This window comes from Xiphophorus maculatus, chromosome 1 (genome assembly GCF_002775205.1).
Source record: "Xiphophorus maculatus strain JP 163 A chromosome 1, X_maculatus-5.0-male, whole genome shotgun sequence".
NCBI lineage: Eukaryota > Metazoa > Chordata > Actinopteri > Cyprinodontiformes > Poeciliidae > Xiphophorus > Xiphophorus maculatus.
In genome coordinates, this window is record NC_036443.1 from 1,985,239 (window position 1) to 2,012,355 (window position 27,117).

At 38.0% G+C, this 27,117-nt stretch overlaps 1 protein-coding gene across 2 annotated transcripts in view; it reads left to right on the forward strand.

Moving 5' to 3' along the window:
* The window catches only part of LOC102231441 (vitamin D3 receptor A), an 85,810-nt gene that overhangs the window by 38,079 nt on the left and 20,614 nt on the right, over positions 1 to 27,117 (forward strand). For both annotated transcript variants that reach the window (XM_005807648.2, XM_023326422.1), the window contains exons 3-5: positions 9,338 to 9,485; positions 11,589 to 11,719; positions 25,783 to 25,967. In XM_005807648.2, coding sequence (XP_005807705.1) covers positions 9,340 to 9,485; positions 11,589 to 11,719; positions 25,783 to 25,967 — 462 coding nt within the window. In that variant the 5' untranslated portion in view covers positions 9,338 to 9,339. The remainder of the gene's footprint in view (positions 1 to 9,337; positions 9,486 to 11,588; positions 11,720 to 25,782; positions 25,968 to 27,117) is intronic.

Genomic DNA, 27,117 nt, shown 5'->3' on the forward strand with positions numbered 1-27,117 from the left:
AGTTTGTTAGAAATATAGTGTTTGCAATATTAATAGCGCACAGGGCTATCTGGAATGCATTTCTGTTGGATATTATTATCCAGCAGGGTTCATAAGTTCACACTTTGCATGCCAGTGTGATATTTTAGATGTTGGGTACCTACACCTGACATATGTTAGTGACAAGATGCTAAAGGTCACAGGGACTGTTGGGAACACATATAAGAAAGAAAAGGGGAAAAATATGGATTTACTGCTGCTTATGTAGTTATTTCAGTACCTACTAATAATAGAGCAATCACATTCCTCCATTACTGTAGAGGGCTGGCTATGTATGAGCCTGGCAACTCAATGATTTGAATACTTTAAGTGTCATTTTTTAATTTTTACAAAAAGTGTCTTTAAACAAGAAATAAATGGGATGGTTAATATTTCTGTGTAGACTGTGAAGGCGGAGCATTAAATAAGGAAAAATTAACACACTGTTATTGCAGAATCACAACAGAATGTCTAGAAACGTTATTGGATTCTGCTCCACTTCAAATTTTCACTTGTTTTTAAGTGTTTGTGTTGAGTTTTTTTCCCCTTTTTTATATTAAATTGGCTTTTGCTCTGCAAAAACACCAAATAGTTGAATAAAAAAAAATAAAAACATGACAAAATAAATGCAGGAAATGAGCTCACCCAAATTATCTTCCATTTGTGTCTCGTTTGTGGTTATCCAGTGTTTAACTTTCATTTCTTGTGGTCTCACACACATCATATAAATAAACATCTCTTCTTTCCACACAAAGACATTTCTGACAGAATGTCTGAAATGAACGTCAGCGTTACGTATCGCTGACGTAACGTCAGCGATACGTTTTATTCGCTGGAACCTCTGAGATCAACCTAAGCTGCTACTTTATTGTACTCTACTGGACTCCAGGCTGTGAGTTGGGTGTTTGTGAGGCCCACTTTCAGGCAGCTGGTGGGAAAAGTACATCATGTTCCCTGTTGTACCACCCATAGAGCAGTCTGTTCGCTCCTGTATTGCCCTGCTGCACTGATATTAATGCACAACACAACCACTTCAGCTTACTTCTGAGTCTCATGTGAGGCTATGCACATACTTTTATTTAAAGCTTAAGGTTTTGTTGAAAACCAGAACAGCCTAAGCTGAAAGAATGAACATACTTGTTTATGTAGACAACACAGAAGCTATTAAGCTTTCTGTGCTTTTAGGAGGTGGAGTCCTGAGTTTTGTGCTGATTCTGATTTGCAATTACATTGAAATGTATTTTGGAATAACAGGTATGTCACATGTTGGAGTAATTCATGTTAATCTGTTTTTATTGAAACATTTTACACTGATATAGCATCTTATACTAGCAATTAGTGCAGTTTGCATCATAACTATTACTCAAACAATAGTATCTCTGTGTATAGACTATGGAGAGAATGTAAAGTCAAACCTTATCTGAGATTTTGAGAAAGTTGCCAACATTCACAAATCTTGTATTTTCCATCACAGAGGTTAAAAGCTCAAAAGAACAAAACAGAGCAGCTTTGCTTGAATACTGAGTAACAAAATGAATGCTTCAAAGATACTCACTGCTGTCAAAATGGAAACAAGTGGACACATTTACATTTGCCCAAATTGTCACACTTCTTCCGGCAGAGGCACTCATACTTCCTGCAGCCGTGCACCCAAAACAGTTAGCTTCTGTTGGAAGTTTTAAATTTCACTAACATGGCAAATACAACCAGAAAAACAAAAGAATAACAGTGACCTTTTTTTAGCCGACAAAACAAATAAAAATGTTGTGCTGAGGTACTTTCACTAGGAGGCACAGAGATGCATAAACTAAATACAGCGCAATGTTACATGTTGCCTCCGTTGACGCTACAAGCTAGTGCGATGACATTGATGTTTGAAAGCAACTTAAAAAGGTCAGTAAAACTCCTGCATCTGTAGCAGTGCAGCAGTAAACCTCCCAGATGGTAATAACCTAAGCATTTCAATTTAAGTATTGGCTTCAGGAAATGTGAAGTTCAGAACCACTCAACGCTGCGTTCTACAGCGGTACGAAACAACACAGGAAAACGTCAGCCAGATAGCAGCTCAGTCAGCTGCTTAATGGTTAAACAGCTAAACAAACCAGTACACCTCCTCCATTAATTGTAAAGGCTTCGGAAGCTAATAATAACACGTTATGGGGGAACCAGAATGAAGCTGACAATTGGAGCAGAAAAAAGTAGGAACTTGTTGCAACTTACCCTGTAGCTATAGACGTTCACTGAAGGACACATTCTGCACCAGAAAGACAGAAATTGCACAGCATACATTACCATAGACAAGACCCTTTGTTTACACTGTAAACAATATGTTTTGCTTTTCTTGGGGACTGAATTGTCCCTGACTTATTAATTTGTCCTAATTAAGGAAGGTAAAATGTTGTCTTATTCTATTTAATAATTAATCTGTACCTTCAAAATAAAATATGCTGCAATATCAAAAATTAACAGTTATTTATTATTTGTATTGAGTTATAAAGTTTAGTATGATGGCAACCCTAGTTCATACTCTTGTTTCTTTGTTTAATTGTTGTGGTTGTGGAAAAGAAACCTGCCACTTTTTTGTGATGGGAAAAGATGCAAACAAAAGGTTCCGCTTTTCCAAAATGCTATGATGCTTTATTGCTTCCCAGACGGGAAAAGAATCTTCATTCCTGCCACTTTCACCACAAGATCAGAGGAATCAGGCCTCATCAATGGAGTAAGGGTCTGGCAGATGGGAGGTGTTTGCCTGCATTAGTTCAAGAAGACTGGTGGAGAAGACTGGTTGCAGTGGTGGGAACTTAGGTCCTTTGTTCAGTCCAAAAAAAACCATTAAACAAAAATAAATTAGTGCTTTTAAAAGAGCTTTATGAAAAAGTCCAGGTCAGATTTTTCTTGTATTCCTTTACATCAGACCTCTTAATCCTGTGTTTTTCCTATAGTAAATCTCCACTTATGGTAAATTGGCAACACATGCTCGTTGTTTCTCATTAGCATGGATAAATGCCTTTTCCTATCCCAGCAAAAACCCTAAGACATTGGGAATGCACGAGGGAAATCACAGAGAGATTTCTTGTGAAATGTTTGAGACAATTCATAGCATTTGTTTACAGCAAAGCAACTTATGTGGATTGTTTTTTTTTTCTTTAAATAAAAAGTTGAAAAATCTCCCCCAAAAAATGTGTTTTGAAGGATTTGTTGATACTGTGAGATAAATAATAGCATGAACAGGTAGAAGTGCATAGCTGTTAACCAGGTAAATAATGTTTGTTAGGAGAAAAACAAGACAGAAAAAGTATATCTAAACATATCTAACACACTCCTTTTCTTTTTTTTATACACTCAACTTTGTTTTTGTGCCTGCATCAGCAGTGACCCTCTCACTGAGTAATTGGAGCCACAACGCTGAAACAGGATCTGTGGGGTGAACAGGTTCATTTAGCAAAACAAGTTTTCTTAAGCAATATAAACAGCCTATCTCTGGAGAAACGTATAACTACCAATGGAGGAACGTTAAGCACACAGTTAGCTATTCATCCGGCGTATTTAGCTTTATATTCCAAATGACATTTTAAACTCAATCAAGAGGTTTGCTTCTGAAAAAAAACATAAACAATGTGAGAGAAGTATAAGATAAGAATTTAGATTTTTAAGTAAAATGACATGTAGAAACAGTTTTATGCCCTTACTAATATGCAGTGAAAAAAGAAACATTTGTACAGTACAGCATCCAACCTTATTTTACAATCCAATACCAGCTTCTTGCATGTTTCCTCTAGTTTTGTTTAGCTTTCTCAGCAGATTCTTGATCAAGTCTGGAGTCTGACACCAAAATTTTTATACTATTTCCAACTTCAAACTTAAATCTACCAGGGGCATGAATAATTATGGGCTTAACTGTTTTTCAATGGGAAAGAGAAGAAAACTTACCATTATAGCAAAGGAGATGTATGACCTTCACAAGTAAGCCTGCCGCAACACGCAATAAATCAATTAATTGCATGATAAATTAAAACGAGCTTGGTAATTTGTATTAGATTTTTTTGTGTGTGTTTTTCTACCAAATACTAGGTGATAAAAGTTTTCAGTCCAGTGCTTTAGTCTCAACTAGACCCTTTTTTGAAGGACAGTTTTGTTTACAGACTTCAGTATTTACCTTAAATCAGGACAAAGCCACACATTTCCAGGTATTATGCTGTTAACTGTGTTGTTTATTCCACTTTCCTTGAAGAGCGTTATCTGTATCTTGTGCACAGTGAGTTTTCCAGATTCCACAGTTTTATCTGTGTGCACTTGCTGTCTGGAAATGGCTTTACAGTGACAGCTGGTTATCATGTCGTATTAATGGCTTTAAGATGTGAGCTGTGTTATCTGACACCACAAGCTGAAAAACACACAAACTAGAACAACTTTATTTAACCGTGTTACTAGCACATATGAGTGCATGGTTATTAAAAAATGAAATGCTACATCTTGCTGTTTGTTTTTTCTGAGAAATCATATCTATAGTGAACCAAAATATTCCTGATATCAAACTGAATTCTGCTCTGTTATTAGAAATGGACACAACTCTCCTCTGTAGCTTCTTGCTTCATACGAGTTTCTCTCCTCATTCATCAGAGGCTAACATATTTGCACCAACTGTTATTTATGTAAATATTTCCTACTTAGCAGTCTGGCCTCAGTCTGTTGCTCCTACATGGTTTTAAATAGGTTTAGAAAATAACCAACAGGTTCTTAAACACTTGACCTGAAACGGACATAGTTTTATTTTTTATTACTTTTCAGATGTAAACATATCTGAGTTGACCAATACACACAATGAAACAGTTTTTTGCTTGGTGTAAAACACACATTGTTTCTGAAAAGTCAGATTCATCAGATTCACATAATGTGCACAGATTAATTTCAGTCTTATGACATCATATTAGGAAAACATGTAATTGTGATACTTTGCAATATACAGCAAGCAACAATGTCAGTTAAGATTGATCCACATTTTTATTTATTTGCATCTTAACGTCACCAGCGCTCTGTAATATTTAGTATCTTTGATATTAAAAATATATATCAAAAGTGGGCAAAATATGCTAGACATGCAGAATTTGAATTCATGCCAGATGAAAGATAAAATCTGACCAGATGTTTCATTCAAACAGTCTTTTTCATTTACAGTATTGCATAATTTCATAAGTTGTGCATCTCTATTGTGTGACTAGAGAAATTCAGACTTTTATCAAGTAGGCTGTGCATTTGACAAATCCTCCAAAGTCATAAACTGATTAAAGAAATAGATGAGTATCATGTGAGCTTCTGAGTATTGCATAATAATTGATGACTTGACAAAAAAACTGAAATGCTTTAACTATGGAAACTTCAAATTCTAAACAACTCCCAGTTGTTTCTTTTCTCACATGAATAAAATGATTTTTGCTGTTCTTTATGTCCTTTTACCTTGAGTTTATTATTTATTGCTCTGTAATAAAAAGTTGGTGTAGTATAATGAATATTTATATAGATGTTGATGCTCTCATTTACTCTGCCATTCAAGCATAAACACTGAATTAAAGTGTAATAAACCTACAGCTGACATCTGTTCGTCTGACAAGCTTCAGCCAATTCAATATTTTCTTTGACTCACTGTAAATGTGATGTTACCTCAGTCCTGGTATCATCCATATTCAAGCAAACATTGGACTTAAAGAAACAAAAGGGAAAGAAATTTTCTAAATACACTAAGGTATGTGAGCTTTTCTGCAGTCCTGATACGTGTACACCTGCTTTCTTTCTGACATTTTCAGACTTGCAAACTAAAATGATGAGGAAGATGAGTGATGACAGACAGACCAGATTCTCTAATAATAGAACATAAGCATCGCTCTGCAGGACATGGCAAGAAAGACAAAAACCTTGCTGCTTCAAGCTCTTTCTTCTTTTCACCACTGCTTAAAAATAATAGCAGCACTTTTTACCAAGCAGTGTTAAAATGTATAAGAGGAAAGATGAGGATTTATCCAGTAATCAGAAAATAGAGAGAATAACGCGGAAGCCGTCTGACTCCCAGATTTAGTTTATCTGCTCTGGTAATGAAAGTGCATGTTGTGGGTTTTGTTTTCACAGATCTGTTGCGGTGTTTACGCTCATCTTCCTCCATTTCACCATCTGCATGGTTTTAATTATTCACCTGGTGCTGCACCAGTAAACAAGCCTGTTTTTGTCACATGATGACGAACGGTGCACATTCTGTGTTTTTCTCACGGCCACATCTGTCCTGCCAAATGACACTTGTGCTTCATCAGCTTTCTGTGTGCATGACTTTAAATCACTGCAACCACCAACTCAGAAGTCGTATACAATACAGTAATATGTCCTGATTAAATGTTAGTGAGAGGAGGTGCATACTTTCTTGGTCAGGTGGATTTTCTGCTTTCCACATTTCACTAACCACAATCTGATTGCTGAATCTGATTGTACTGATCTTCATCACTTCATTTTCTCTCATCTTCCTCGCATATTTCTTACTTTACCATTACATGCTCACCAGCAGTAGCTGCTTCTTGTCTCTTTGTCCTTGTTTGACTTAATCCAAATCTCACTTCTGAGCCTGTCTGCATCCCTCTGGCTATACTGTGCAGTCACATGACTCCTGCTTTGTTGAAATCCATTGCATGCCCCCCGTCCTCTCTCCCGTCTCCCCTCTTACTTTGTTCTCATTAAGTGCTCATGTGAGAGGTCATATGAGGATGTGTCCCCTCTCTGTGAACCGGCGTGGAAACGGGTCAAAACCCTGTTATTAGGTCAGGCTACATCCAGAGGACGTGGTCTTTCTTTTATGATTCTAATCGTTTCACCTTTTATTACCTTTCATATCTTCACAATAGCACTAGTAAAGCAGTGTTTATTAGGAGTGGGTGATATTGCATAAATTAATCACTGTCTTTCATAAGGCTTAGACAGCCATAATAATGATGATATATATAAAAACCATTAACTACAGTTTTCCCTGCTACTCATTTCTGTCTCTTAATGACTGTTTAAAGAGACATGGCAAGGGAAAATTATTGAAAAGTTTTTGAAAGTTCTAAAAATCATAACACTGAAACCAGCAATACAAACAAACACTGTATGGATCACTGCTTCAATAGACCAAACCATAATAAATTAAAATGAGAACTGTTATTTCCATTTTGATTAATATTTTTCAGGAAAATGTTGTTTACAGTCACAAAATCTATTTTATTTATGATTTTGGTAGTGTGTGTTTTTTTGTTTTTTTTTATTTGTTATGTTTTATTTTGGGTATTTAAAATATGTTCCAGTTCCAGTGTTGATGTGTTATTTACAAAATAAAATTTTATTGGTCTTTCTGAAGGTGAACTTGCATTATTATGCTGTTATCAATATGTTACTTGAAAATTGTCTCAAAATAACAATATTAGCGTTTATCTAAATAATTTCTGCACAATTCATCAGCCAGTAAAATTTGTATTGTGACAGGTCCACATATGAATAATTTCCACCAGCTTGTAATGTCTGCTGAATTAAGTGCAAAATATTTTTTGTCCCTGATCTGAATGCTGGAGCTTTTATGTTGATACCCTAGAGCTGTATTTGAGGTTTTTATTTTATTTTAAAGTTGGAACTTCCTCTGTTGCTCTGTGTTTTAATAAAGACGGTTTGTTAGGCTCGCTGGCAGCACTATGTTAGAAAACTATTGATGAACCTTCCTCCAACTTTACATAGCACAGTACTGAATCTGATGAAAAAACTGAAGAGTTTGAATGATTTATGATTACTATAAAATGACAAACTAAAAAACATCAACTATTAGTTGATAATTACGCAAAGTTGGTGCCTGTTTGATGGTATCTGATTGGCCAAGCTAAATGAATATTATTTTTTCCCCCCTTTTTAAGGGTTTTTGATGGTACTTGATCTTCACTAGTTCAAAATCTAAAATAAAATCCTTACACAGATTAAACCTGAACTGAATATTTTTAACCTGTATTTTGTTTTTGAAAATACTTTAAATATATACTCATTTTCTGTCCTAATTTGTGGTCGATGGGACGAGCATGAAAACCATACACGAAGTGGAAAAAGTCATAAAAACAATTTGAGAAACCAGTAAAAAACATTAGTATGTCAAGTTCCATTGTCAAAATCAGCAATACACCTCAAATATGTTTATCAATGTTCTATTTATCATTTTTCAAAGCAACTCTAAACAGGTGGGATTTTAGTCTTTATTTAAAAGAACTAAATAAAACTGCTGTTTTGCAGTTTTCTGGAAAACACAGTTTGTGTAAAAGAAAAAGTCCAAATATTGGAGCCACTTAGTTTTCTTGAGTATTGTTAAAATTGCTTCATTCTTTTGACTTAAATATTGTGTTTTTATCTCCTCTTGTGTATGTAGTTACACCCCAGTTATCAAGTAAACATTAGTCCAGGTATTTCTACAGGCCGTGTAATATGACATGGTCCTAATGTTCTTCACTCCTCCTGCTTTATAAGGCATAATTCCTTTTGCATCACTTTCATATAAACCTGATCATCGGTTACACAAAAATAAAGTTGCTTCCTCCATATGCCGTCAACTTCTGTTTAATAAGTTTCTAGAGCTTTTTTTTTAAAAAAAAAAACAGACCAAAAGATAAGCCATTCTAAAATCTAACTTTGGGCAACAGAACTAACTCAGTCACCAGTTCTCCTCCAATAAAGCTCAGGGTCCTACAGTGGAGGTTGAACACAGTGTCACGGTGGTATGTGCTTTACCACTGCTGTTTATTTCATAGAATGCGTCCAGATGGTGTATGTGTGGAAAAAAATCTCAGTGGAGAACTGGCAGTAATAAACCGACTGGCTGTTTCACAACATTTGGCGAAGGACCTTCTTTCTGTCAGTACATTTTTTTTGTCTGTCAATAACCGTCATTTCATGGTTTTCTCGATTGTCTGAGTAGGTGTTTGTGTGTCTGCGTAGTTGACTGACTCATCCAGCCAATAGCTGCAAGACTCCGTGTGTGACTGTCCGTACCTTTTGCTAAATATGCTAATAGTCCAACACCTGTTTGGATAAAAAGAGAAAATGCACATCTCCCCTGTCAGGCTCCCAGACTCCCACTCCTCGAAGGGGACAGAGTGAAACAAGTTGATTCTTTACGTTGAATCTGTAGTTTGGAGGGGGTCCCTGGATGGGAGCCCATGGTGAATGTTTCTCCTGTTCCTGTCGATTTTCTATCTTCTTAGATTCATTAGATTCACTCCAAAGCAAAGACATCATTCTTTAAACTTGGTGTCTTTTCCCTCTCTCTGCTCAGTGATGGAGCCCATGACGGTGACAACGTCAGTGGTTGGACCCGATGAGTTCGACCGCAATGCCCCGCGGATCTGCGGCGTGTGCGGGGACAAGGCCACCGGCTTCCACTTCAATGCCATGACCTGCGAGGGCTGCAAGGGCTTCTTTAGGTGCGTGTGGGGATTTTCAGTGCCACATCTTCATATTTCATGTAATCTAGGTAGATTATTTGCAATCTGTCATCTTAATAAACGAAAGCACAGAATTTTAAATGAACGTTTTTAAGACTCAGGTTCGATTTCTAAGTTTTTGTGATGTATTTAGTTTTCCACATACTTGGACTTGGTAAAGACCAGAACATGTATATGTTAAAACCCTGGAAATTACAAAAAGTTGTGTTTCCATTTAAGTTTATTTCTTAGTGACATTTAAATACAACTGATCTGTATGCTTTTGGTCATTGTAATTTACCAATAGTCATAATGAGGTCAGCTGAATTTTACTCTATTATTTTGTTACCTTCCTAAAATAATAGCCTAAGTCGTTTTTTGCCAAAAGTGTTTTTTGTTTTTTTTACCTTTATCATCTGGCAAAAAGAAGTGGTGATTTTATTTATTTATTTATTTTTTGGCAGTCATTTAGTTAGGATATTTTATTTTAGAAAGGTATCAATATCTAGGATTGAATTGGAGTCAATTCGGACTGAAACAATTTATTGCATTAATCGTGAATAATCATTTATTGAAATAATCCTCAATTAATTTAGTAATCAATTAATCATTAACTGTATACAAACTCAAAAAGACAATTTCCTAAAAAAAAAAACTCAAAAAAAACATAGTCAGCACTATAAATAAGTCAAAATCTGTACAAAATATATATACATTGTGCACTGAAGATAAAAACACCTCTGCCTGTAAATATGTAAATTCCTAAAACTTCTCAAGTGGCTTTTTTATATTCACTAGATTCAAATTCACTAAAAGGCTGTTGTTATTGCATTTTAGGCAACTTTTTTTATTTTATTATTTAAAGAAGAATTTAATTATTTTTTTATTTACATCTCTTGGTGTATTTCTAAGATGGTATAAAAAGCCTTAAAGAGTTAAATGAAAAATTTGTTTAATGTGCCAATTTCATTATCAGGTTATTTCATGAATCGTCAGAATAATCGATAGATTAATCAATTCACTAAAATAATTCTTAGATGCAACCCAAGACTGAATGTATTTTCCTGTTAATCTGACAGAATTTTTTTTATTATTATTATACTGGAATGAATTGGATGATTTTATTTCAAGTTTGGATTGATTTGCATTCCTTAGAACTCAATTTAAATTAGAACAATTTGTCTTCTAAAATGCTTTAAAATGGGAGTTATTTTAAGCTTAGAAACTGAACTGAAAGACCGAGTTAAGTCTTTATGGAGTTTTTATCATATTGTTTCTAAAAATGCACCAATCAGGGTTTTCCTGGTTGAGAACAATTTCATGGTTGTCCTGAGATCTGAATCTGATTATTCATTTTTTAAGTACTATATCCCATAAATAAATTCTACTTTTGATTTACATCAATAAATTAAAGCAATGCTAACAAGATTGATCACATCAGCTCATCAAATAACCGTCATATGATTTTTATTCAGCCAAAAAATGTGCATTGCACAACTTGTTCTCTTTTGCCTTGTTAACAGACAACAACAACAGTTGTTGCAATTAGTTTTCAGTATTTGACCTACAGATCAAAGATGATTGTTGATTCTAACAGAATCTGTGTAGTTATACTTTTAATACCACTGCCAATAATGACATTTTTTTCTGGACATTAAGTTTAAGTTTCCTAAGTTAGCATGAAATAACCATTTCTGTATTTTTTAGTTCATGGGTCATGCTCCTCTTGAATATGTTGGTGTTGCCTGCCTGCACATTAGCAGAGGACTCCGTGAATAAGTCACTAATGCATGTGTGCTGTTTTGAGGTGGAGGTTCACAATGACTTCATTTCATGTGACCATGTGAGCCTTGCTTTTAGTGCTTTCAGAAACGTATTCATTATTCATTCGAGCCACTAATCCCTGCCACTAGCTCAAGTGTGAGGGATGAAAACATACTTACTTCCACAGAAACTGTGATTTTAAAAATACATTTACAGCACAATTTATTCCTGTTAATTTAACTAATGTGAAGTTCTCTTGTACCTCTAAAATCGCGACTATTAAAGAAATAATTATTTTTCTTTGTATTCGGTAACAAGATTTTTTTTGCATTCATACAGACGCAGCATGAAGCGCAAAGCCTCCTTCACCTGTCCGTTCAACGGGAGCTGCACCATCACAAAAGACAACCGGCGCCACTGCCAAGCATGTCGTCTTAAACGCTGCATCGACATCGGCATGATGAAAGAATGTGAGTATGGCGATCTTTCTGCTGAAGATGTGCTCCCACAGTGGGGAGTTGGAGGTAGGGGTGTGAGGCCACAGGAAACAGGACATGACGATAATAAAGCTTGGTTTCCTCTTTGAATTTATCATGATTTATATAAACTTGTTCAGGAATTGTTGTAAACAAATGTGCTGCACCATCAAACTACGTCATAGAAATGTAAAAATGTATTCAAGTTACTTAGGATTACGTTGAGCTAGTCGTCAAATCTGTCTGTGTGATTGGATTGACTTCAGTCTTTCCAGGCGAGCAGAATAGACTCATAAAGTTTGTTAGTACACTGCTACCAGAGCAGGAAATGAAATGAAAACTGGATCAATTATATCAGATTGTAACACAGTCAGGGAAAACAACGAAACACATGTTCAATAGATCAGCTTTTGCTTACCGATAGATAAAAATATTCATTACAGATTCACATTTTACTTTAGTCTGTAAAATACCCACCAACAATTTGAGCTGACTCCATGAATTCATTCCTCATAACCACTACTAAGAAAAGACAACAACAATATTCATTTGGATCAGACTTTTAAACAAAGTAATTAATGCACTGCTGGCTGGAAGAAAACACTGTTCACCCCTTTTATTTCTGTAGCTGTGATTCACAACAAATCCAAATCGTTGAAAGCCATTTTTTCCATTAGCAAAACAGGTTTCATTCATAACCAACTGTATAGAATCCAATTTAGACCAAATTCATAATCAATGCGATTTGATCTCATCAGTATAAATATATAACCAAATTCATATCCAGTTACATAAAGTTCAATTTGAATTTAATTCCATTTAACTTTCCCTGTTAAAGGGTTGGGGCTAACATGAGTGTGTGTAACATATTGTTCAGACAATTGTTAACCACTGACAATTGTTACTTAACAATGTAACATATTGTTAAGTAAAGCATTACGATGGAAATTATTATTATTATTTTTTTATTGTACTTTTTATTCTTTTATTGTCTTTGCTTTCCTTTGTATGTAATCTGGACTCTGAGTCTGTAATAAAATCCATCCATCCATACATACATACATCCATACATACATACATACATAAAATGTATGTTTCCTGGAGTTGGATACCAGTGTGGCACTTAGTTCTAGTCCACACTTGAACAGCCAGATATCTGGGAAAACTAACACATTTTTATGTATTTTAGTCTTTTATCCACAAAAAAAGGTTACTTATAAAAATTCTCACAAAAGTTGGAGTTTTTTGAAACGTGGAGATTTGAGAAAACGGCGTATTTGTGTCCAGGCTCTTACGAAAACAGAGATTTAGGATCCCATGCATTAGAGTCTGCAACAAATAATGAGTTAATATATCTACATATATTGACATGATTTGCTTTGACATGATTCACAATCGACATCATCTTTTGTTTTTCTAACTTTATGTTCTAATGTGCTGTTTAAAAGTAGTTCAACCTCTATATCTGTTTTCACAAATGAACTCTGGCACCACGTTTAATTCCTAACAGGAAGTTGAGGTTGTTGTGAAGCAATCTGATTGGCTGACATAGGTTTAGCTTTGCTATACGCTTCCCTCCTATGGGTTTGGCATGTTCAAAACAACGCTCAGGGAAGTGTCTGTGTAGATTCATGTGGATAAAAGCTTTTCTGAAACCAATCCCGTGTGTATGATATTATTTTTTTTAAACAACTTGGCAGAGATATTTGCTTTTATAAAGACCAGAGGTTGGTACGTCTCCATTTCTCTCAGACACACTCCACTGTCTGTATTGTGTTCAAATAGAAATTGATTCAAACTGTAGAAGTTTAATATTCCTATAAAACACAATAACACTTCAATAAGTTACTTAGCGCACAGTAGCGGGTAGCTGTCTTCAGTCAGCCTTACAGGAGGGCAGTGAAAACTGAGAAGCATTCCAGACATCACATCACATTCTTTATATCACTGGGATGACTAAAACGTGGACTATCAGATTTAAAACAACTTCTTGATTCCAAACATCTTCAGCGTAACTCGAAAGCACCAGAAAATATGCAAAGCAGAGGGATGAAGTGCTAGCCTGAAGCTAACATATCTACTCTCTGTTTTGAGATGACTGCTGTTATATTTTTTGCTTTTAAAATATTTCAGTGGAGTTCCAGTTAAGTGTTTGCACTTTGTTTTGGATACCATGAACATTAATTAATGGAGATACTTCCTGTTGGGGAACCACATTCTAGTTTATTCAATGTTCACTATTATTTTGCATATTGAGCATTTGGTGGAAAACAAAACTACACTTTTTTAATTAATCTTGTGAGCTTTGCTCTGAACCAATCACCAGAGAAATTCAGAAGCTTTGAAACTGCAGTTCCAAGGAGGAACTGCGCCTCAAAGGTGGGACTAGGCCCAACAAGGCGTTTTGCACAGCTGAATGGTTGCGATGGAGGTTAAAGGATTTCTGAATCATGCATGAAAGAATCAAGGCAGCACTCCAGATATATAAAATTATAACAAACACTTAAAAAAGTCAGGTTTGCATAATACTGCCCCTTTAAATGTATGGACAAAAATCCAGTGATATGTTGAGACGTTAAACTCTGTCACATAAATAAATCTTCAGCTGACTCATTTTAACTTTGACTTCAAGACATGATGTAATCTCTCTGCCTCAGCTTGGAATTCCTCTGATGTAATATTCTTTTATTCATCTGAGTTACAGTAGAGCAGCTGCTCTGAAGCCACACAAGGCTTATCTCTAAAAGCACAGCCATCTATAAATAAAATACCCTTTTAAAAAAATTATTTTAAGTCTTTTTTCAGTGTGAGTTACGCGTGCAACAACCCAGGGAAGAGAAACTATGCTTTTATTTCAAAAAGAGAAGCTTTCTGACTTATTTGTGTAATTTTAACCTTTACTCGCATAAGGCTAATCAGTAAAAAGCAAAAAGCAACCAGACTTCCAAGAGAAACAGGAGGCAGTGGAATCAATAAGTTAGTGAAAACCGATCTTATTTGCAGCAAGGAAATAGGTAATAGAGTTTACGGTCCATATGCATTAGGTTGGTAGTACCATATTTCAAACTCAGTCCTGGGTCAAAAAGTAACTTCATACAATTAGTGTTTTTCATCTCGCTTTTATCCAAGCAGATGGTCGTTACGAGTCACAAAAACAGCATTGTGTCAGTGTTTGAAAAGCAGCTTGTTTCCAGTTTGCTCTTAACCTTGTTGGTTATGCATGGAGACCACCAGGCATGAGTGTAATGCGAGAACTAGACAACATGAGGAGAAACAATGTATTATAAAACCCCTCAACCCACCACCCCTCGCCCTAACCCAGAGTCACATCTTGTTATGATGGCTTTATGAAGACTAACATTGATTGGTGGGTTTACTCTGCAAGGGACAAATGATCTCCTTATCCAACATTTATTACAGCTTCAGGACTACATCCAAGCCAACTGAATAGAAACAAAGACTTTCTTTATTTGGGAATGATTGTGCATTTGAGTTATTGTCAACTGTTACTTGCCAGCAGGAAATGCTACCTACAGGAGGACATCAGTAGATGTTTAGCTAGTAGGAATTGACAGGAAAAGTTCAAGCAAGGGCGTGGAAGTGTGGGAGACAGGAAGTAGGAGGGTGTTAGGAAGGAGTTGCGGATGTTTCACAAAGTTTAAGTTTTTTTTCACAACATCAGAACACACTGTTGGAGCACGTGTTTGCTTGTTTGAATGCAGCAAATATTGATGCAGCAAAGCTTTTCATCTGCTGTTATGTCCACAAACTGTTATGTTGTGAAGTGTTTCATTGAGGATAGTTGGGCCTTGACTGAGCGAAACAGATTGAAACTGTTTCCTTGTTTTCAGAGTTTGTTTTATACAGAGTGATTTAGTTTGTCAGGTGTTTGTTCGGTTTAACCTATTATTATTATTGCTATTATTATTATTATTATTATTATTATTATTGACATCTACTATTTTCAGAACTTGGCGTCTTCATTAATCACTACAGGAATTTTAAAAGAAGATCCATCCCTTGAATGCGTCATTCAAGATGATCAGGGATGGAAAATTTTTAGCTCTGATGCTGTTAGCCCAACATATGATGGCAGAAAAGATTACACAAAAAATCTTAATGTTAGAAACTGCAGCATTTATAATCTTCTTCTAGATTCATGTTTATAAGTTGCAATAAATAATGTTGGTTTATGTCTCCCAGCATGGTTAATAGCTTGATTATGTAGAAACAGAAGCTTTACTAATCTAATATATTTTTTAAAGAGTTGTTAAAATCTCTTTCATACTATGCTGTCATGAGATAGTGACAGTTTTAACAAATATGTTAAATAATATGTTTTTTATAAAAACTTTAAGATGCTTCCCTAAGTTTCTATCGTGCTGCTGCACGTTTTTAAAGCATCTTAATTTTTTTTTGTTTTGAATATATCAAAGCATCATTTGATTTGTCAATACTACCCACAAGTATCCTACATGCAGTCAGCCTTTTAACATTTCCTTTAGTGAAACAAATTTATCTTCCAGTTGAGTGTCTTGAGTGCAACCACACCACATACGCTGCATTTATTTTACAGCAGGTCATTAATCTTCCCAAATATGGTCAATAACTTCTGTTTTTGTAATGCGTGTTACAAATATGAAACCCCACTTCAACTACTTTCTAAAATAGGAGCCCAATCTGAAGAGGTGCTCCCACTTCGAAGGCGGTTTACTCCAACAAATTACTCTTCCTAAATGGTTTTTTGAGTGTGCTAACTGGTTGCGATTTTGCAGAGATGCATTTGGCATCATTTGTGCAGCTGTGAGCCAGTCGGATTGAAGCCTCCCTTCTACAGACATGTAATCAGTCAAGAGTCCTTCTACTTAGTGAGAGGAGCAACGCAAAGGTGTGGATAACGGCACAACAACGTTGTTTTTCTGCTCGTGGTCTGCCCCGTCTGGTATTTTTTCCCTGAAAGGGAGACTGATCCAGGCTCATACATAGTGCGGGCGCTCAGTCCACAGGGTTGCAAATGTTTGAGCTACATGTGGTTGGCCGCAGAGGGTCCTGAAGGAACCTCGCAGACTGGGACACATGACAAGGTTTACGTCACACAGGCTCTGCGGTCGAGCGGACGTGGACATCATGAATTCCCTTTAAGAGTCTTCGTTATTTAGGTGCTAATTTATTGGTGGAAAATAAAGTGAATAGATCCCTTTTGTTTCACATCGATGGTATGTCTTTGTGGTTGCATATAAGAAATCCTGTGTTGTGTTTCACAGACGAATGCACTCTGATTAGTAGTGTGTGTAGGTGGGTGTTTTTGCTTGCGCTTTCTCGGCTCTGCCAGCTGAGCTCTTAGTAAACACCCTGTCCTTATTTGACACAGGTTAGAGAGATGCCAGGAAAAGACCTCCCCACATGCGTGTGTGTTTGTGTGTGTGCAAGTTGCAATATTTGTGAACAAGATTAAATTACAAGAGAGTTTTTGAAACATTTTAGACCACAGATGATTGAATTCCCATGTCTAGCTAAAGCCCTTCAAGTGGCTCCCTAATTCCTCATCCCCTGTCTGACTCCTCCTTTTTTTCTGTCTCTTTGGCAACATTTACATCTATCTAGTGAAATCAACAGATGTTCAGACTGCTTTGGCTAAAAACATGAAATGGTGTCTGATTATTCTTTTTATCAAAATGAGAAGATGTGATGACAAGTTTTGGGAAAAGCTTGAGTGGCTTCCGAAATGGTAACATGTTATATGGAGTATAACACTGTTCAGAGGACATACTTTGCCAGTCTATGTAATTAAAAGAAGTGCCTCGCCAAACGTACTCGCACCTCAGTTCTTCACATTTTGTCACACTAAAACCGAAAACTTCAATGTTTTTATTGGGATTTTATGTGAACACAAAGTACTCCCAAATTTTGACGTAGAAAGAAAATGATTCATGATTTTTGAAAATGTGGCATACTTATTCTTCTTTTCTAAAGTGGCTCAGTCAGATTGGGTGGAAAGCATCTAAGAGCAATTTTTCAGTTCTGTCACAGATTTACAAGAAGCAGATCTGGACTTTGACTGGGTCATTCTAGCACATGTTAAGAGGTTTCTTCAAAGGATTGTCCTGTGTACAACTCCATCCATCTTCCCATCAACAGCGTCCCTGTTGCTGCTGAAGGAAATCATCCCCACACCATGATTGTGGTGGTGTTTTCAGACAATGTGCAGTTTTAGTTTTTCACCACAAAAAATTTAGTTTTGTTCTCATCTTCCACATGTTTGTTCTGTTCCCTTCATGGTCTGTGGCTACAAAGGAGATTTTTTAAATCTTCCTTTTAGCAACGGCTTTCTTGCCACTCTTTCATAATTGCTAGGTCTGTACTATCCTCACTTCTATCCTGTTTGTCAATCTCTGGATAATGATGTCCTTTTCTATTTAGGTGAAAGACACTGTGCGGTGGCTCTATAAGGGTTCTCTGTCTTTGGGTCTTTTACATCTTTTTACATCCAACATCTTTGGTTTTGGAAGTTCTGACCAAAACCTGATTTGTTTCTTTTGCTTGACACCAGTCATGCTCTTTCCATTCCAGATGGGTTGAGATGGTACTCTGAGATGTTCAAAGCTCTGGATATTGCTAAGTAGCCCAACTATACCCTTAGACTTTTATACACCTATAGCAGTAACCTGTCTGCTATAAATATTGCTATGTCTGGGGTCGTGACTTGACAAAATGTTATCTTGCTTTCTAAACTATAGAAGCCATTTTGTGTTTCCCGTAGAAGCCAATCAAGAGGGGAAGTAACAAGAAACACAAGAGCTGATGGTTACATTCAGAAATAAAAGTGTTGTTTGGAGTGTACTGAGTCAACACCATGTTAGCTCTCATTGTGATCTTTTGATAAGCTATTTTGCGTCACATGCAGGATGTATAGGTGCCTTGATGACTGACTGACCTGAATTTAACCGCAAGGACAAATTGACAAATTGACTACACACCAAATGGTTCTTGACATATATCACACTAAATCTAAAGGTTAGCAGCCTCCATTGTGTTAAACTGGTTGGCTGGTTGGTTAATGTGTAAGCCTACAGCAAACCTCTGTGTCCTTCCCATTGGTTCTCTGCCTTTGCATCTCTTATCAACATCTCTGGCTTTGGAAGTGTTGACCAAAACCTCATTTTGTTTTTATTTATTTAATTTGTCTATCCATGTGTGCTTTTATTCCATTCTTTTGTTTTGATGCTTTTTTGCCATGCCAGGCACAACATCACCACATCCAGTCAGCTACTTTTAAAATGCCAACTTACTGTCTTTTGGTGAACTGCTGAATATTTTGCCAAAGCGCTGTTGGGTGGTCAAGATGTTCCTTTCAACGTTCTTTTGTGAACACCGTCTTTAATGATGCCTCCAGTTTTCCGACTTGGCGAGAGAAGAACTTGTCCAATCAAGTTCGAGTCTGAGAATAGCTGCTTTGATCTCCCATGCCAAACTCTGAACCAAACTCTGCCTATTCACAATTACTCCCTTCGTACTTGAATATCCTTACCACAAGAAGTGAGGCTTGGCCGTCTGGTTCTGGCTGGGGAATAGAAGGACACTGGAGTGCACCCAAAGCCTAATTAATGACAGGGGCTTAATAGAAATAAAAGCCTAGTTAATCCTGTTTAGCAGAATAATGTCTTTGCTTTTTGGGGCCTTGTGACTAAGATTGCTTCAGTATTTGCAATGAAACGTATTGAAAATCAAATAGATTGAGAAAATAGATCCTTTAGCTTTTTCAAACATCTGCCAGGTAGAACAGATCAGAAGCTGAAGTAGATACAGTAGGTGTCTGTTCCTAGGATGGATCTGCTTGTAAATTATTTTGGGCCTTAAAAAGAAGTTTTTGAGTGTTTGTGAATCAGGGAGTAGGTTAGTAGTAGAATGAGGGAAGTCTATCACTGTGTTTAAATGTTTGAGACGCTGAGTCCAGAAGACCATTTACATCCCTTGACTACCGCACCCCCACCTTTTATTGATGAATAAACACGAAACATTATCTTACATCCTTCATCTAGAACAGATTAAGAGGACTTCTAACTGAGCTAATTACCAGAAAACAAAGCTTGAGCTCTCTGTTTGTCTTAAACTGCTTAATTATAAATAAATGCTCTGCAGATTATGACAGTTGGCTATTTTTCTGTTTATATTTTGCTGCCAAAATGGCAGATTTGCCAACATATTTCTGCATGTTGTGACCCCATCTCTCTGGGCCTGGGCCATAACAGCTTGGCTGCTTTAATCTGTCTGGGAGTCATGCTGTCTGTCAGTCTGTCTTTGCTGCATAGTTGAGAACCTCGTGGCTAATTGTTTACTGTGGCAAAGAGTCAAGAGATTAATATGAGTCTTGGCATTCAGGCGCAGTGCATCGCTATAGCAGTCGGAACACACTTCCATGTGGATTTCAAGTGGACTAACTGTAAAAATGTTCATGCTATGTGCCTTCAGTGTTATTATGTAGTTGGGCACTGAAACAGAAAGATGCAATAGTATGTGTCCATGTTTTATTAGCAGTAATTATTTAGTTTATCAGATTGTTTGTTTTCAGGGGACAGGCTTCAGCACAAACTATTGTTTTTTTTTGTTTGTTTTTTTCTCTCCCTGGTGTTCACAGAAGGATTCTTCTATAGCTAGCAGTAAACAAAGCCATGCATAAAGGGAGTTGCAGATTTATTTGTTTTATTATTATTATTTATTTATTTATTTATTTTATAGGGATATTTTTGACAGATATGTTTTGAAAAATTAAAAAAACCGAAAGATGCATCTATCTTTACCTGAACTCCCATAAAACTCACACAGGCTGCTTGAGGTGGTTTACCTGTGAAACATCATCTAAAGGAGCATGCTGCACTTTCTGGTACATTTTTTTCTTGCCCTGCCTAACTGTAGAAATGACCTCCTTTACCTTGTTTGAATTTAAGGTGAGCTGATTGTTCCCACTGTATCACTAACCCAGTTCTCAGGAGTCAGCACATTTCAACAACGAGGCAGTTCAAAATGCTTTACATCACAAAAACACAATGCAGCCACCAATTATGGAACGAGAAATAAACATTGCATTAAGCAAATATACTTCAAATATGTTGATCAATTTACCAATTATTATGAATCAAGGCAACTCTTTGCCTTTGATTCAAAGGCTACTCTTTTTCTTTTTGATTAAATTTTAATTTCAATCAATTATTGATTTCAGTTTAGCTAAAAAATTAGCTAAATTGTTTAGCAAAAATTTTTAGCTAAAACTCAGCTGAAAACAGCTGAGTTTTAAGCCTTTTATTTTAAGAAACTAAAGTGTCTCAGCAGATTTTGCAGTTTTTTAGAAGTTTGTTCCAGATTTGTGGTACATAAACGTTGAAGCTGCTTCTCCATGTTTGGTTCTGGTTGTGAAGATCCAGAGTAGACCTGAGTGGCGTGTCATTGCAGGGCACGGTGCATCATGCTAAAAACTCAAAGAACAAGATCATGAACGGAAAAGTTGACTCACTGGAGAAGCAAAACGTGAGATGCAGAATCTGATACCGTAATAGAAACAGAAACTTGCATTCAAATGTTCCAGATCCAGGCTGCAGATTATCTCCTTCACTGTAAAATGTCCTGGATTATATAATAGAATTTGCATAATTACTCAGTGTTTTCATCCCCCCTCAGTAATGCTGACTGTCTACCTTACAGTCTGTAAGACTGGTAGAGATACTTTAGAGGTAATAATGTGGTGAACCACTTATTATAGTACTGCAGTTTTTGTATTCAGAGATCTCACATTCCAGTTGAAGAGTAAACCTTGGGAAGCGGTGATTTAAACTTCCTCCTCCTTGTTTTCTGGCTGCTGTCCTACATCCACAACGTCTGCGCTCCAGTTCTTTGGTGTCAGTTCAGAAGCACAGGGTTTGAGATCTGGGGGATCTCAACATTCATCCTCCAAAAAGTAGAGCTTTGCAGGAAAGAAGCAAGAATACAAAAAATAATGCTGAATATGGAAGGATATCACAGGGTTCGTACAGATGCTTAAAATTCTTGAAAATGATTACATTTCAATTGGATGCTTTCAATGTTTGGAAAGTGCTTGATTTTTGTATATAAAAGCTGCACAGTTTAGTAATAAAGTGCAATCTAGCGCTTGATTCAGAGCATAAACTTGGAAGGTTTATGCAACTCTGAACAGTTGAAACAGTTGGTTTCAACTGTTTACAGTTGAAACCAGACATTTAAAGATAATTAAAAAACACATAAAAAAATTCTTACTGTTTGCAGTTAAATAAGACCAAATTTCTCTTTGTTTTAGGTCAGTTAGAATTTCCCAAATGATTTATCATTGCTTAATGCCAGAAAATTTAGCAAGAACATTTTAAAGAATTTTTTGTAACTTTATTGCAGCAATCAGGTGTATAGAATCTGTGTAAGACATACATTTCAAGACATAACATTTTTAGATTTTATTTTACCAGTATTGTACCTCAAGATGGCGGCGCGCGTAGATGCAGCAGCTCTGTGCTCACCGACTCGAAGTTCGTCTTTTCCACTTTGCTCGGTTAAAAACACCTACAACCGACAAAATTTACTGGCCATTGGTCAAGCAATCGGGGGAAGTCTGTCACAGGAGCTTTTCCATGTCCACAACAACATTCCGGTCGATATTGCTCGGACACCGGGCTCTCCCTGGATTACAATCCCAGTATCTACGAGAGGGCGACGGCGCAGAGATCGTAAACAAAAGAGGGGGTGTCGCAGCGGCGTGTTAGCGAGGCTCAGAAAACAGCCACACAAACCACCGCTACCAAGCATTTTTCTCTCCAACGTGAGGTCTCTCGGTAACAAACTGGACGAATGGAAGCTGTGGATTGCAACTGGCAACCTCATCTGGGAATGCTGCATTCTGTTGATCACGGAGACGTGGTTAAATCCAACCATACCGGACCCAGAGATCGAGCTAGGAGGCTACACAGCACACCGACAGGACCGATCAGCGAGCTCCGGTAAGAAAAGAGGAGGTGGACTATGCGTTTATGTAAATAACAGCTGGTGTACGCACTCCACAGTAGTTGTTAGCCACTGTTCTCCCGGCGTGGAGTTCATCACAATTAAATGCAGACCCCGATACCTCCCACGTGAGTTTAACGCCATTCTACTCACTGCGGTTTACATAGCACCGGATGCTAACGCTAGCTCGGCCGTGGGACTCCTGCATGATACTATCAGCAACAACCAGAACAAGTACCCCAAGGCTGTTCACATCGTCTCTGGGGACTTTAATCATGCTGATCTGAAATCAGTCCTCCCCAAATTCCATCAACACGTAAAGTGCACAATCAGGGGTGATAAACTCTGGACAAGCTGTACACAAACATCAGACAAGCGTACAGGGCTAAACCCTTAGCACACCTGGGCCAGTCTGATCACGTGTCCCTGCTACTGATCCCTGCTTACACCCCCCTGCGGAAACGTGTCCCCATTACAACCCGGTCCGGGGCCCTTTGAAAGCCAGGAACGCTTCTTTCAGGTCTGGGGACAAAGCACTCTACAGTTCTGCCAGAGCCAACCTGAGAAGAGGCATCTGCCAAGCTAAGGCATCATACAGAGGGAGAATAGAGAAGCAGCTCAGGAGCAACAACACCAGGCAGGTGTGGCAGGGTGTCCAGCACATTACAAGCTACAGATCCAGCAACCAGCCATGCACGGAGGGAACCACTTCCCTGGCAGAGGAGATGAATATCTTCTTTGCCCGCTTTGAGGCGACACCTACCACAGCTCCATCACAGCTGCCTGTCCACAGCAGCTCTGCTCTCACAGTAGAGGAGAGTGAGGTGAGGCAGGTGATGAGGAAGGTGATCCCAAGGAAGGCTGTGGGACCTGACGGTGTGTCGGGACAGGTGCTTAAAGACTGTGCAGACCAACTGGCTGGAATCTTCACAAAGATTTTTAACCAGTCCCTGTCTCAAGCCACTGTCCCTCCCTGCCTAAAGTCCTCTACCGTTGTCCCCCTGCCGAAAAGAACCAACATCAACACCCTGAACGACTACCGCCCAGTGGCACTCACACCGATCATCATGAAGTGCTTCGAGAGACTGGTGCGGAGTCACATCCTCGCTGGCCTGCCTGCTGAGCTGGACCCTCTCCAATTTGCCTACAAAGCAAAGAGGTCCACAGAGGACGCTGTATCCACTGCACTTCATGCTGCCCTGACCCACTTAGAGAAGCAGGGGAACTACGTCAGAATGCTCTTTGTGGACTTCAGCTCAGCATTTAATACTATACTTCCCCAACGTCTGGTGTCCAAGCTAGCAAACCTTGGGCTCCCATCAGCCACCTGCAGTTGGATCCTGGACTTCCTAACAGGTTGCTCCCAGAGGGTCAGACTGGGCCCCCACACCTCCACTGCTCTGAGCCTGAACACCGGATCGCCACAGGGTTGCATGCTCAGCCCACTTCTCTACACCCTCTACACTCATGACTGTGTCTCCAACCACCTCAACAACAAGATCATAAAGTTTGCAGATGACACGACTGTTGTTGGTCTCATCTCAGGCGGGAAGGGGGAGCTGGAGTACAGGGATGAGGTGAAGCGGCTGTCAGAGTGGTGCAAAGTCAATAACCTGCTCCTCATCACCTCCAAAACAAAGGAGCTGGTGATCGACTTCAGGAAGAACAAAACGGACATCCAGCCTCTCACCATCAGTGGGACCTGTGTGGAGAGGGTCCCAGTGTTCAGGTTTCTGGGCATGGAGTTGGAGGACAAGCTAACCTGGAGCACCAACACCAAGGAGCTGTTGAAGAAGGCACAGCAGAGACTGTACTTTCTGAGAATACTCAAGAAGAACCGTCTCCCCTCAGACCTGCTGCAGGCCTTCTATCACTGCTCCATAGAGAGTGTGCTCACGTACGGTATGTGTCTGGTACGGCAGCAGCACATCTGCGGACAAGAAGGCGCTCCAGAGAGTTGTTAGGGCAGCAGAGAGAACCATAGGCTGCCCCCTCCCCACTATGGAACAGATTTACACTTCCAGGCTCCACAAGAAAGTTTTGGACATTTTAAATGACTCTTCACACCCTGGCCATGGTCTCTTCCAGCTGCTGCCATCAGCCAAGAGATACAGAGCAATAAAAACCAGGACAAATCGCCTAAAAAACAGTTTTTACCCGATGGCAATCATGGCACTAAATTCAAAGGCATAAGGACTTCTGCTCTTGACACCACTTTGTTATAAATGTAGATTCTGTTGCGACACCTCCAGGCGCTGCAACCATCTTCTGATGTCTATTTATTTCTCATTTTGTACTATTCATTTCTTTATCTTTGTATACTACGTATATACACATAACCTGCATCTTAACTCGAGTCGAGCAAATCTCAATCTCGTTGTAATCTGTTGATGACAATGACAAATAAATCTTATCTTATCTTATCTTAGAATGTATAATACTAACTAACTAAGATGTTACTAATTACAGTAAAAAATGATATCATAAAATAGTGAATTGAAACTGCCCTTTTAGTTCAGTCATTTTGTTTTTATCTCCAACATGTAGTTCTGGAAAAAGTTGAAAACTTACTTTGAAAATGCTTGAATTTTACTATGGGACAAATGTACGGACACAGTTATTGCATTGAAGGAGTGAAGGAATTGGCTTTGTTTTTAACTGACCTTCTTAAAGTACAAATGTGTGACATTGCTGCTTACACTGACCCTATGTGCAAATAGTATATTTTTAAGTAACGTCTAAGTCAAGGGTGTCAAACTCCAGTCCTCAAGGGCCAGTGTCCTGCAGCTTTTAGATGTGCCTCTGCTGCACCCCATCTGAACAGAATAATTAGGTCATTAGCAAGGCTCTGGAGAACTGATCTACACAAGAAGGAGATGATTAAGCCATTTCATTCCAGTGTTTTGTACCTGTGGCACATCTAAAAACTGCAGGACATTGGCCCTTGAGGACTGGAGTTTGACACCTGTGGTCTAATCGATCTTCAGTAGTATTCTGAAAATGTGGAGTTACTTCATTGCTTGTGACCTGTCCCTCCATCTATCTGCCTGTTGCAGTCATACTGACAGATGAGGAAGTGCAGAGGAAAAGGGAAATGATAATGAAGAGGAAAGAAGAGGAGGCAGCACGGGAGGCGCAGAGGCCACGTCTGAACGAGGAGCAGGCGCGGATGATCTCCAGCTTGGTGGAAGCTCACCACAAGACCTACGATGCCTCCTATTCTGATTTTTCACGCTTCAGGGTTAGTCCTCTTCAAATTCTGATATCCTTCTAGCCAATCAGCACTCAACTGAAACAATGAATGAACTTTTTCACATATCAGCTCATGTAGAGCTGAAACAATTAATCGTGATGAATTGATCATTGAAATAATCGTAAACTGGCATGTAGAGACTCTTAAAAAAAAAGTCAGTTTCTAGGAGAACAACATTGTCCGAGCAATAATTAAGCCAGAAAGGTAAATAAAATTTAAGCATTTTTGTTTAAAATAAAAAAAATAAGAACATTTTGTACATATATTCTACCCAGAACTCCTCAAGTGACACAGTTTCACCCGGTTGAAATCTTGTAAATGAATATCCTATTATTTTTTTTGCTATTCAATTATTAATCAGTTGATCAAAAAATATTCTCAAAATAACAATATTATCATTTATCGCAATAACTTCTGGGACAATTTATTGTTCAGCAAAATTTGTTATCGTGACAGGTCTGTGTCTGTCATAAATTGAAGGTTGTGACTGTAAAAAATGTGTAAATGTTCAAAAGGTCCTAATTGTTTTTGCAAGGCATTGTGCATCACTGTATTTCTATTTGAGACATTATGACTGCTGCTGTCATCATCTCTAGCACACGTTACCAAGAGATGTGCAAAATATTTCTAACTACATCAGACAACAGTCTCCCAGCGGCCTGCTACAACAGTAATATCCAGAGCGAATGAGAGGGAGAGTAAAGAATAGCTGGAATATCTGACAAAGTCTCACAGGCTCTTTGATTTATTAGTGTCAAGTATGATTGTATCACCGGGCGCTCTGCAGGGAGCCACAGGCACACTCTAATCGAGTAGCACATGAGTGAGGTTTCCGAATATTGAGTTGCAGGTATTGCATTAAACTAGGAGTGAACTGCAGGCTTTCAAGATGAAGCAGTCAAGTAATCCACACAAGAAAAAAAAGATTCTTGGCCACGGATCTCAACATTGTGAGGGAACTAAAGAGGGAATTAGAAAGGATCTAAAGGGCTTGTTTGAGATAAATAAAATAAATCCCTTGGTAACAACTAGTCAGATTTGTTTACATAAGTAGACCTGAACTTAATCCTTAGATAAGCAAAAGAATGCATCTCTATTACAGGAGTACATAGCAGCGTCTCAGCTCCAGGCAGTTCAG